This window comes from Malaclemys terrapin, chromosome 2 (genome assembly GCF_027887155.1).
Source record: "Malaclemys terrapin pileata isolate rMalTer1 chromosome 2, rMalTer1.hap1, whole genome shotgun sequence".
NCBI classification, from domain to species: Eukaryota; Metazoa; Chordata; order Testudines; family Emydidae; genus Malaclemys; species Malaclemys terrapin.
Window position 1 is genome coordinate 90049056 of NC_071506.1, and position 12916 is coordinate 90061971.

The 12916-nt window shown below is 38.8% G+C and overlaps 1 protein-coding gene across 1 annotated transcript in view; it reads right to left on the bottom strand.

Moving 5' to 3' along the window:
• Window positions 1–1177: 1177 nt before the first annotated feature.
• AFG3L2 (AFG3 like matrix AAA peptidase subunit 2) overlaps window positions 1178–12916 on the bottom strand; it is a 45420-nt gene continuing 33681 nt past the window's right edge. The window contains 8 exon segments of the mRNA XM_054017828.1: window positions 1178–2263; window positions 3832–4026; window positions 5464–5664; window positions 8855–8970; window positions 9618–9728; window positions 10842–10967; window positions 11139–11246; window positions 12459–12612. Of these exon segments, the coding sequence (XP_053873803.1) occupies window positions 2021–2263; window positions 3832–4026; window positions 5464–5664; window positions 8855–8970; window positions 9618–9728; window positions 10842–10967; window positions 11139–11246; window positions 12459–12612 (1254 nt within the window). The 3' untranslated portion in view covers window positions 1178–2020.

The window sequence follows — 12916 nt, forward strand, 5'->3', positions numbered from 1 at the left end:
AGCCTTGAGTTGGCTAGTATTTTATTTGTATGTTCCTTATTTAGAAGGGAGAAGGACATTTTCTTTTTAGTCTATATAATTTGGTTGCTGATGGCAAAGAGAATTTAATTCTTACAACCAACACTGATCGATAGCATTAGATACTGAAGCCTTTTCTTAGCCACACAAGACCGTACAGACTTTTCCCATATCCCATCTGCCAATTAGCTTAACCCCAAAAGTGGAGAATTCTCCAGAATATGGTCAAAAGACGAGATCATAGTTATTTATAGACTTTTGAGTCTTCGGCATTCGTAAGGTTGTCAACAAATGTATAAAGCATTGCCAATTAGCAGAAGTTCAGTCAGAGAACAATATTTTATCATGGTCAGTTTGGCTCAGTTTGTAAATGCCAATTTAAAAGGCTTCACATTATGAAGGGAGGGGCAGAAAAGTTACAGGAGATCGTTCTTTCACCTATAGCTCTCTAAGGATCTTCACTCTTGTATGCAAGCCACTCATATCATCCTAGACTTCTTCTCAGAGACTATTACTGGTTTTCTTTTCTATTGCCATACTAACTTTTAATCAGAACGTATTGCTAGAACCAATTAAATGGTCATTCACTTAAACATGAAGTTTCAGTCACAAGAAAAGAAAGTGTTAATGTATTTCTTGACCATCACAAAGGAGACCAGTGGCTCAATTTTCCTGGTCTTCCTCCTCTTAAAGAGACAAAAGATAATCTAGATGGACTCATCTCTTTTCAATGATGGAGCCTGACCGTGAACTTTTCCAAAAATAAGAATTCCTTAACTGATGCAACCTGTAGTGTAGAAAACAGACTACGTGTACTGTGTTAAACTGTGTACTGAACCTGTGCAGATAACTATTGCCTACTTGAGGTTAGAAAAACAAACTCAGGATTAAGCAGATTGGACACGAGTGTTCAGATATGAAAGACTGATATATTAAACATTCTACTTACTCCAGCCCTCTACAGACTTTCAAGTGCTTGTACAAAGACAGAAATACAAGGTTACTAGACTTTTTACATTTATGAGGAATAATCCTGGTGTACTAAATCAGGAAAAGCTTATATTCATGTCAGTAGGAGTTTTGCTCAAATAAAGACTATTGAGTTGGGCCAAAATTTTCTCATAAGAAATCAACCTAAAATAAATGGCAAGACAGTGTATTCAGAAAAGTACAACGTTCTGATTTTAATGACTTTCAAAGAAATCTTATTTACACAGTGAACACAGCGCATTCACATATTCAATATCTTACAGCTCCCTGTAAAAAAAACCAAAAACCCACATTTTATTAAAACGGCAGAAGTTGAATTTAGTTTTACAGTTTAAGACACTGAACCATGACTATAACTGTAAAGCATTCAATGGGTCTCCAATTTCATGGTAAATTTACATGGTAGTTCCCTGTGAACAAATTGGTTTTTGGAGGTGAGGGGGAAAGAAAAAAGGAGTAAGATTAAATAGCAGGAGGGTGAAAAAAGCTGATGCTTTGCAGAAACATCAAGTGTTTTCGTAAGCTGACTAGACCCTTGGCTAAGCATTTAATAATACGTTTTCCCACATATAGATGTTAAAAATGATTCACATTGGGTAGAGGTCACATATACAGACTATCTAGATCAATACTAATGGAACCTTAATTTGCATCAGCTTAAATAAATTTAGAAATGGATCTGACACACAGAGTTTGGACTTGGATCCAAACTATTCCAAAATTTTAGAGGGGTTCAGTTCTCAGGTTCTAACGCAGGCCAATCTCTAATTAACATCTCCCTTAGTTGACAGCTCAGAAGTGATAATCTTTTACCTATGAAGTGAGGACAGCTTAAAAGAGATCTAAGTATTCTTATCCCTCTGTGTCAACCCCTGCTCTTCTGATTACCATCACTAAAGATATGTTTGAAAACACAGATGGTTCTTAAGTCAAACTATTGAAGTGTTTTCCGGTCTTTTCAGAATGCAAATCAAAAATATTGTGCAATTTTATATCACAGCATACTTCAAAACTAAAATGGTATCCCTCCTGTTATCTGCCTGGCAGTCTGTTCATCTGTGCTCTCCTCCTTCTCTTTTTCACGATCTTTGTTCCAATCTTTAAGGCCTTCTGGGAGTGAAGTATCCTCATCTAGACTGCCTGTGCCTTCAACAAATTCTTCGTAAGTAGATTTTTCTGCAAATGGTCTTGGGCCAAGTAGTTCAACCATATCACTTTTATCTATTACCTCCTTCTCCAACAGTCGTAAAGCAACCTGAAAATAGCAACAAATTATGTTACACAAACAGGTACAGGATGTATTTGCTTTCTCACATGAAAGAGGGAGAGCAAGCACTTCGAGAGGCAGTTTGTGCTTCAAAATTCTCTGCTGGTAGATTTTAGGCAGAGAGCTGGGATTCTCAGCAAGGTTCACTTCATGCTGTAAGACCTTCAATGTGCATGAAAGTAGTTGAGAATTTTGCACTTTTAAAACCCTGTGAGTATCAGGTGCAGTGCCTTGAATACCACTGTTGCTCAACGATGGCTGCTTCAGAATAATGCTGCTGCTGCTAGAGAGCTCTGGAGAATGTTACGGGGATTTAATAATGGATAAAAGGCCAGCTTCTTAGTTGCTCCTGTATCTTTGCTCACCAGATCATTAAAAGGCACAATGGGTCTGAGGTTGACTTATGTTCAGAGTATTCACCAAGCTACAAAACAAAGCTATTACTGGCTAAGTTTCACTCTGCAGAATATAGCATGTACAGTACCAAGAGGAAAGTGGTATAAGACTGTAGGTTGCAAGCTTCTTGGGCAAGTGATGTCTTGTACAGCACTCCATACTTAAATAAAAAGCGTAAGCTATGACAAGGACAACACACATTTCTTTGGAATGTACTTAAAAGAATATTTCATCATAGAAAAATGAAACATTATGAAGTAGGAAGGGAGAGATAGAGAAGAGGGATTAAATATTAACAAGGAAAACAAGAAAGCTTACAATGGTTTAATAAACAGGAAATAGAGAAGTGTGATTGACAGACACTTGGCGCCTGTATTCTCATTGTTCATTACACTTAAGATGAAGTTTTGCCAAACTTTATAACTGTCCCTTTTGATGATGAAACACTACTGCACAGTCTGTCTTTCTTGGGGTGGTAGTCAGGTATACCACTCTGACAGAAACCCATACAAGTTGTTGTATTCTTGCAGATAAATCTGTCAGATAATGCACATCCAAGAAAACTGTCTTGTCCTTGAAAGATCAGTCTGCCTGGATCAGAGGTAAAGCTTATGGAGGAGGGGAACCTGAACTGAAGTGGAATCCCCAAGATGCATTATTTCCAATCTGTGAGCCCTGTTACCTAAAATTTAAAAACGTTTCAGAGGGAGGAGAAAAAGAGGAAAGAATTTTACACGTTCACCTTCCATAAGATTAAAGTGAAGTTTTACACCATACTCTTCCAGATACCTACTGTCTCCAGAACCTTGATGTTTAATTTTACCCTTTTACTGTTTCTTCCCACCAGCTATAGGGTTTGCAGGAGAGTAATTCGGTCTTTGACTCTGCAAGAAAACTTGCTAACAGAACAACCCTAAGTACAGCTCTGAAGATACTGGAACAATAGTGCACAATATGCTTTTTACACATCTTGTTGCATATTAGCAAGTACTCAACTTATTACAAGGACATTTGAATGCTTTATATTGTTGAAGAATTTATTGGTCCAATACTCAACATATTTATGTGAATATCTATGCATATTTATCTATGTATTCAGCTCATTCTGACCATTTTAACTAGTAAACTTGACACTGGTGATAAATGATTATAAAGCCTACCTTCTCCACATATGCTTTCTTCTCCATCAAGAGAGTTACTGTCCTTTCATAGGCACTGTTAATAAGATTTCGCACTTCTTCATCAATCAGTCTTGCAGTTGCCTCGCTGTAAGGTTTCTCCAATACCATGTCCCCTTGATGCGGGAGATCAAAGGAAATCTGCCCTACCTTTTCATTCATGCCAAACTGAACGATCTGAAAGATGAATAGTGCAATAAGTGGAAGACTTAGATTAGTGTAGTATGGGAAAATAGAGCATCAAGCAAAAGTAACCTATTTATAAATTGAATTAAAATATATAATTTATTAGAATGAGAAAATAGCATTTTTTCTACAAAGAACACATAACACTAGAGTTAATTCCCTCTTTTGTAAATCACTAACAGATTCCTTCAAGTAGGAGATTCATAGTCATCTATCTTTGACATATTTCGAGAAGATCTGTAAACAGCCAAGATGCATTTAAATGCTCACTATGTTTGAATGTTTCTGAGTTACAAAAGTATCATTGTATGTAGTATATTGTAGCCATGTTGGTCCCCGGGTATTAGAGAGACAAGGTGATATGAATGAGGTGATATCTTTTATTGGACCAACTTCTGATTGTGAGAGAACCTTTTAAGCTACACACAGCTATTCTTCAGGTCTATGTAGCTCGAAAGATTGTCTCTCTCACCAACAGAAGTTGGTCCAATAAAAGATATTACCTCACCCGTGTCTCATAAAGTATGGTAATTCTGTTCTTTTCAAAAGTTTTCCACGGAAGTATTTAAAAATTTTAAACAGAACGTAAATTACACGTATTGGGTTGAGTCAGGAGTACATTTGAAATTCAGTTCAAGACACTCAGAAGGTAAAAGTATCACCATCCTGTAAATGTACTCTGGAATAGTAGGAAATATCTTCCTGACCCCATATGCTGATTAACTAATTTCCGCACATACCTCAGTGCACATAACAAAATTTATTCCGTACATGGATGGAAAAAATTAGAGGGAACATTGCTAATGACCTCACTCAGCGGTGTCTTTACATTAATAATACCACAATCACCATTGAGAAGTCTTGTTTATTATATTAAACACTGGAATATTAGCCTTCTTTTCATCCTTAGATTTACAGCATGTGGTGCATTAAACACGTGGTTTCCAGCTATTAACTACATACCCATGGATTCAGTCTAGTTGAGCAATCAGGACTCTAACGTATATAACTACGAGAACGTGTCCACAAATCCAAACTTGTAAACTAAAATATTAAAGCCATTTTTTAAGTGCAAAATTTCTTTGCACATTTGAGTGTAGCCATGTCACATACACATTCCTGCAGAGCAATCAGCTTTGACTTGATCTCTAGGCCATTGAATAATGTATATGATGCAATGATCACAGCCCAGCCATGGATCATTGCTATGGGCAAAAACAGAATACAGATGCTTAAGACAAAGTGCCAATATCATGCAACAAATGCATACCACATGACAATATTGCCTTGCACAATAAAATATGGTCTAAATTCTGCAATTCAAAAACCTGGCCAGCAAGCCAAAGTGTGCTCTTCTTCAAAGTTATTTTGTATGAAACAATTTAGTGGGAAACATAGAAAATAAAATTTCCTACTTGAAGTACAAACCTGAGCATATGCACTCTGAGTCACCTTCTTCAAGTCATCTTGGGCTCCTGTTGTAATTCTTCCGAAAAAGATTTGTTCTGACACGCGTCCTCCCAGCGTCATGCACATTCTGTCAAGTAACTGTTCTTTGGTGTAAAGGTATTGTTCCCTGGGTAAATACTGGGCATAACCCAATCCTCTGCCACGTGGGATAATAGATACCTTGGTTTAAGGAAAAAAAAGACAGTTACTTACCTCTTCCGTAACTGGTGTTCTTTGAGATGTGTTGCTCATGCCCATTCCATATTAGGTGCATGTGCTTGCCACATGCACCGGTGTGGGAAGTTTTTCCCTTTGCAGTATCCACAGGGGACCGGCTCTGGCGCCTTCTGGAGTGGCACCCGCATAGCGCCGTATAAGGGGTGCCACCGGCTCTCTCCACCCTCAGTTCCTTCTTGCCGGAAACTCAGAGCGGGGAAGGAGGGCGGGTTGTGGATGGACACAAGCAACACATCTCGAAGAACACCAGTTCCGGCACAGTTCCGGCACTGGTGCATGTGGCGAGCACACAAACCTAATATGGAATGGACATGAGCAAGCACTTGAAGAAAACCACAGCCTTCAGATTTAATGGTAAGCTTAGAATTTGTGACAGGATAGTACTTTAGACATACCCCTTTCAAACTATGAAACAGACTTATGATGAGGATGATCCTAACCAGGGATATCAACAGCTAAGGGAAGTATCTGGAAAATACTTATACCTGGGATACAGCTATAACGTGTCCTAATATTTTATTCAGCCAATGAAGATTCAAAGATACTATCACCAAAGCAAATTTACTTGATTTAAGTAAGGAACTTTAAGCCCTTTTAGTATTAAGTGTCCTGTGACAGGGTGTACAGAACTAGACATCCTTTTTCCATTTATTGGCAAGGAGGGTGTCCATGTTTAATAGTCTAACTCAGTGGTCGGCAACGTTCGGCACGCGGCTCGCCAGGGTAAGCACCCTGACGGGCCGGGCCAGTTTTATTTACCTGCTGACACAGGAGGTTCGGCCGATCGCGGCCCCCCCCGGCCGCGGTTCGCCGTCCCGGGCCAATGGGGGCAGCGAGAAGCAGCGCGGGCGAGCGATGTGCTGGCCGCGGCTTCTCGCCGCCCCCATTGGCCCGGGACAGCGAACCGCGGCCGGGGGGGGCTGCGATCGGCCGAACCTGCCGCGTGAGCAGGTGAATAAAACTGGCCCAGCCCGCCAGAGTGCTTACCCTGGCGAGCCGCGTGCCGAACGTTGCCGACCCCTAGTCTAAGTTGTAGGAATTTGGGATGCCTGCAGTTGGAGACAAGTGGATAATTTTAAAAACAGAAAATGACTAGTAGCACAACTACTTGATACCCAGATAGTTAAAACTGGAATCAGGAGACTGTACTCAATCAATCATCTGCTTGTCAAGCTTTGTGTATCTGTTTAAACTCAGATAATCAGAACAAACCCTAGATCAATGTTTTTAAAGCTGGATGTCCCAAGGGGATACCTATTCAGTTGAATTTAACATACACTATCACTTTATGTAAACCAAACTATGGACTGGAGACATTAGAAATCCTAAAAGAAATTTAGAGATCTGATATAGATATAGTTCTTTATTCCCAAACTGTGAAACATCTCTATTTTACCTTTTAAAAATAAATATAAGCTTAAATATTTAACTCCTGAATTATGATCCAAAAAAAGAAAAATATGTTGGGTAGATTATACTGATGAAATGGCATAGTAACAAACAGTAAAAATATCAAAACAGATAGGCACTGCAGAAGTGAGATTTTCATTTTAGGGTCTCAAAGCAACGTCTCCTGACCTCAGCTCCAAGATCTTTACCCTCTCTAGATCATCTCAGGACAGTGACATATACTGTTTTAAAAGGTCAATGCCAAGGGCATTACTGCCTACCACAGGTCACTTTTTCAAATCCTTTTCTCCTGCAAACTAAGACCTTAGTCTGTATACATTAAAATGTTTTTCCCACATGTGCAGCAGCTTCAGCTACCCCTGGACTGTGGCATCAGTAGTATATTCAAAGCAGAGTCTAGTAGCAGCCATCTTAAAACATAAGACTTATCTAGATTGGCCTATTTTTAATTGTGCAATACTTTTTATGAGAAAAAGATTTAAATTTCCAGTGCTGTTAATCTAGCACCTTTCATAAAATCTAAACAAACTGATACCTGAGATGCAATCCAGTCTGTACACAAAAAGCTGGAAGGTTTTGGATTAAATTAACAAGAAGGTTGGAAGAGGTGAGAGAATGATCAACAGAATGGAGGGAATGGGTCGGCATGATGATGTCATTACTGAGAATGCTAGAAGTAATGAAGATTTAGGATATATTTTTCAGCAAGGATGAACAAATCTGAGAAGGGATCATTACCAATCATAATGTAGAAATGCTTTAGCAATCCTTAAATTGTATTCTGAACTCATGATGTATCTAGCTCAGTGGTTCTCAACCTCTTACATACTGAAACTCATTCGCTCAGGTTGTCAAAGCATAGCTCGGACATCCCCCTCTCATTTAGTAATATGAGTACAGTGTGGTTGCAACGCCATTATACCTGGTCACGACCCCCCCCCCCCCCCCCAGTTGAGAACTGACAGTCTTCTTCACCCCTCCTCAGTGTTCCTCAAATCTAGAGGAAACCTCTCTAGGCACTGGATTAGAAATTCAATCTGAATTCCACTCTGTCTTTGGCCTCTCTGCTAATACTGCCAACAAAGCTCCCAATTAGTGTGAACTGTTGTGGTGGTTTGTGTCCTTGAAGGACTGCACTGAGACTCATCAGTTCATTTCTCATAAGCTGCTGAATAGTTGTCATATGGTTGCAACTTCTTGTCACTATTGAATCAACCCAGATTTGAATCTGATCTAACCAAGGCAGGCTCTAAATCTCACAAACTATCTAGTTCCTTTTTGTATTCTTTTTAAACAAACCAGGAGGATGGTAGCTGGATTCATAACGGACATTGGGAAATCACAGTGGACAAGACAATTCCTAATACTGTAACATGGTAATATGGCATCAAGCTATTCAACAGAACATGTTTATTTTGAGCCAGATAGGAGTCTCTTTCACCTTCCATGAAGGCCCTTAATAGCAGACCCCCATAAAAACTGATCAGAAATAGTTAAGAAAAAGCTAGCTGCAAAGGAGAACCAAGAAAGTAGCATCTTAGAACTCACATGGTCTTTCATGAAACTACGTTTTAATACCCGATAGGACAGTAACAAATGTACCACATTTTTGTATTTTCTTCCCAAAACAAGGAATAAGAAAAAGTGAATTAGTAACCTTATACTTCTAATTTAGTGTTCCTTTTTCTAAACAAGGGAATTTTTAATTTTTTCCCTATTTTACCTTTAAGAGTGGGTCAGCATGTTCCAGAAACCATCCTGCTACTGCATGGCCTGCCTCATGATATGCTACTGTCTTTTTCTCCTCGGGTTGCAGTACCTGCGTTTTCTTTTCCAAACCTTTACAAAGAACACAATAACTTACCAAAAGTTTCAGACACACCCTCTTCCACAAAAACACTTAACATTCCATTTCCTATTGGCATCTCTATGTATTGATAACATGCCTGTCACAGTGGTATTTAGGTACCATGTATGGAATATATTGTTAAGTCAAGAGACAAGAAAAGGAGATGCAAGACTTTAAATTCCATATTATCTTGAAGATAAATAAATTAGTAGTTTGCATGCTGTACTTTTATCAAAAAGACTTTCTAATTTGGACATAATAGTTCTTCAGTATATTCTGATGCACTATACTAAAAACTTCCTCTTTAAATCAAACAATACTACTTTATTTCGTATGGTATCTCATAATGCTTTTAAGTGATAAAGAGTTAACTGTTCTTCCCCTCAGCTTAAGCAAATGAGAAAGGAAGTTTCCTGATGAGATTTGTAATGGAATGGAGAATCAGTGAGGCAGAGGAACATTTTAATATGTGATGCCAATTCTTTTAAAATCTTAAGATACAACATTAACCATTAGTGCAAAACTAAAAAGACTTATTTTTCAAAATATCTGAAATAGATCTGACCTACAGCATTTAAATAGAAACCTTCTGCCACTCTTTTCCCTTGTTGACCAATGATCCATTCTATTCTCTCACCTCCTATTACTCGTTCAATCGCTTGCTCAAAGTGCTTTTGGTTTATGGCATGCGAAAGGTGTCTTGCAGCAATCAAAGCAGCTTCATTACAAACATTAGCAATGTCAGCACCTAAAAACCAAGGCAGAGGATGTGCATCAGTGTCATTTCCAACTACAGTACCGATTTTTTTTAGCACTAACAGGATGAAAATAGTCTGGTGCTTGGCTAAGTGACTGAAGCATCCCAATAAAACAAATGTCACAATAAATCTTGAGAGAATGGTTTTAATTGCTACAGAAAAATCTGTTTTTAATAGTGACTCAAATTAAGTATATGTTAAAAAACTAGAGCTCCACTTAATATATTATGCTGTATAAATACATTCAGTAAGATTAATGGACCTAATTCTTTAAATCAATTATTAAGAGGAATTTATTGTTTGTGAAGTACTCAACTAGTAAGTCCTATATCCTAAAGTCTGCTATTTAGCTATAGACCAGGTACAGAATGGGTAGCAACAGTGAAGGCTTCCCCCATATGGGCCCAATGCATCTCAAATCTTGCTTGGGAATGATCTCTTGTAAGAACACAAGGACAGCTCTGGCTTCAAGCCATTCAATCATTGGTATGTCTACAGAGACTCCATATACTGACACCAATTGATGACAACTATGGTGGTGGTATAGTGTTGTAGACAAATACAGCAACACAGAGACAGACAAAGTTTTATATAGACCACCACTGTCAGATGGCAACAACTTTTGGTCGATACAGACCTGGGCTGGATTAGAACAGTGATTAAAATTTCCAAAACCCATTTCTAGAAAGCATGTCTCAATATCTGAGAAAAAAATCATGACAACATTTGATTATAAACTAAACTTTCTGCTGGGGTAGAAAATAAAAATATATTATATGTATGGGTTTTTTCCCCCCAGTAACATTTAGAGTCAGAAAAGGAACATCCAAATGAATGTATTAATTAAAATAAAATCAGTTTCAGTAGTAGTGAGAATTAGCTGTCTTTTTTGGTGGAGGGAGGAGGGAATTACCATCTGGATCTGTCACAATGATGGAACAGAGGAAGAATTTCATACTGTATCTAAAAATTATTAGCCATTCAGAAAAGTAAAGCTGTAGGAGGGTGGGGAAGGAAAGAAAACAGTATCTGCAGTCCCGATAGCTGGTACAGCTGATGTAATGAGTGTATTTAGAGCAAGTATGGCTTTATAATTCACTTACCTGAAAACCCGGGAGTTAGTGATGCAAGTTTTCTTGCCAGGTTATCTTTATCTATGATGCTTTCTAGTTTCAGGGGCCTGAGGTGAACTTTGAAAATAGATGCTCTTCCCTTTATATCTGGAGGTCCTTTAAGGGTTTGAAAAGAATTTTTTTTATTTAATACATAATAGACGTGTCTTCCTATTTAAAAAGCAAACACTTAGGCATGGGAATAGTTCTGATGATTTGTGGGAATACTTATGTGCCCAAGTGATTGTAGGAACACACTCATATAGGCTAAGATATAGATAATCTTACCAATGTAGATCTGTCTATCAAAGCGCCCTGGCCTCATTAGTGCAGGATCTAAGATATCTGGTCTATTGGTGCCTGCCAAAATGACTACATTTGTGGTAGTGTTAAATCCTGTCCAAAAAACAAAAACAAAGAAGAACCATGAAGTGGGTAAACAATATTTAAAACCACACGATCACCATTCATTAATTAAAAAAAAAAAATCATATGGTGTAGCAGAAAGTAGTTTAGACTGCCCACTTTACAGAACTACTGCATCTCTGTAAGCGAAAGACAGTGCATTAGAAAGAAGCACTTTTTAAACCTAACCACAATACCAGCGGTTCTCAAACTGGGGTCCACAGACCCCTGGGGGTCCATGAGTCATGTCTGGGACCACCGGCCCCATTGATCAACTCCTCCCCCTCCCTCCCAGTGCCTCCTGCATGCTGCAGAACAGCTGTTCAGCGGCGAGCAGGAGGTGCTGGAAGGGAGGGGGAGGAGCAGGGACGGGATGCACTTGGGGATGGGGCGGAAAGAGGTGGGGAAGAGGAAGGACAAGGGTGGGGTGGGCAGAGGTGGGGCAGGGTAGGGACCTTGGGAGAAGGGGTGGAATGGGGGCGAGGCCTGGGGCTGAGCAGGGCTTGAGCACTCCTGGGGAAAATGTGAAGCTGACTTGGGGGAGGGGGGGTCTGCAAAAAAATTTAAATCAAAATGGGGGTTCTCAGGTTGCTAAAGTTTGAGAACCACTTCACTATACAGTAATCCACACAAGCTCTAAGGTAGTGATACTGCAAATACCTTAGAAACTCATTAGTATATGTGGCAGAAAATGTCTAGATTCTCACAACTTGTTAAAAAAAGGGGGGGGGCCTTGAGTAAATCACTGTATTAAGATCTAGTTTATTCTACATATTTGACAGTGAATATAATGCTAATGAAATTCTGGGATTAGTAACATTGACAGAGATGGACTAGTCTTGAGCAAAGACTTTTCCACACAAATCTGCCAAAGAAACAAACCTCAAGGGCAGAATCTCTGCTCTGCTATTTCCTGAACACTTTTAAGTGAAGATCCCAATGTGTGCAAATCGAGTGCTCTAATTTAAATAAATGGGGAAAAGCACATTATATTCATTTTACTTATAGTTGACCAGGATTTTAGCTAAGATTTATAGATGTGAACAGCTAATGTATTATTTCATTTTCTCTTCCTTCTGCACATCTATAAAACACATGTATATTTTTGTCCATGACCATTATATTTATCTCATTCCATTACAAATTAATCAAGATACATCTGTATCTTACTCTTATAACCCAGTATTAGAACTAAATAATTACCATCCATTTCTACTAGAAGTTGGTTGAGTGTGTTTTCTTGTTCACTTTGCCCTCCAAAGTTTCCCCGTCCTCTCTTCCTTCCTACTGCGTCTATTTCATCAATGAACAGAATGCAAGGGGCGTTTTTACGGGCCATAGCAAATAAATCACGGACCTTAAAAAGAGAAGGTAATACCTCAGTTATTTTCAATCATCTAGTCACAAATAGACCCAAGATCAGTGTCACATCACAGTATCACATCACTGGCTTTTAAGATTCCAGCTAAACTCACTGTTAAATGTTCAAAACAAGATCCTCTAGCCCAAACGGCAAGGAATGGAAGACTACAATGAAGCCACAATACTGCAAGACTGAAAGGCAGTAATGCAAGATAAGCCTGTCTTTCATACATTCTTGGGTAGCAGAGATTGTTTTAGGAAAATGAACCAGACCTGAGAGTTACATTTTTAAATATACC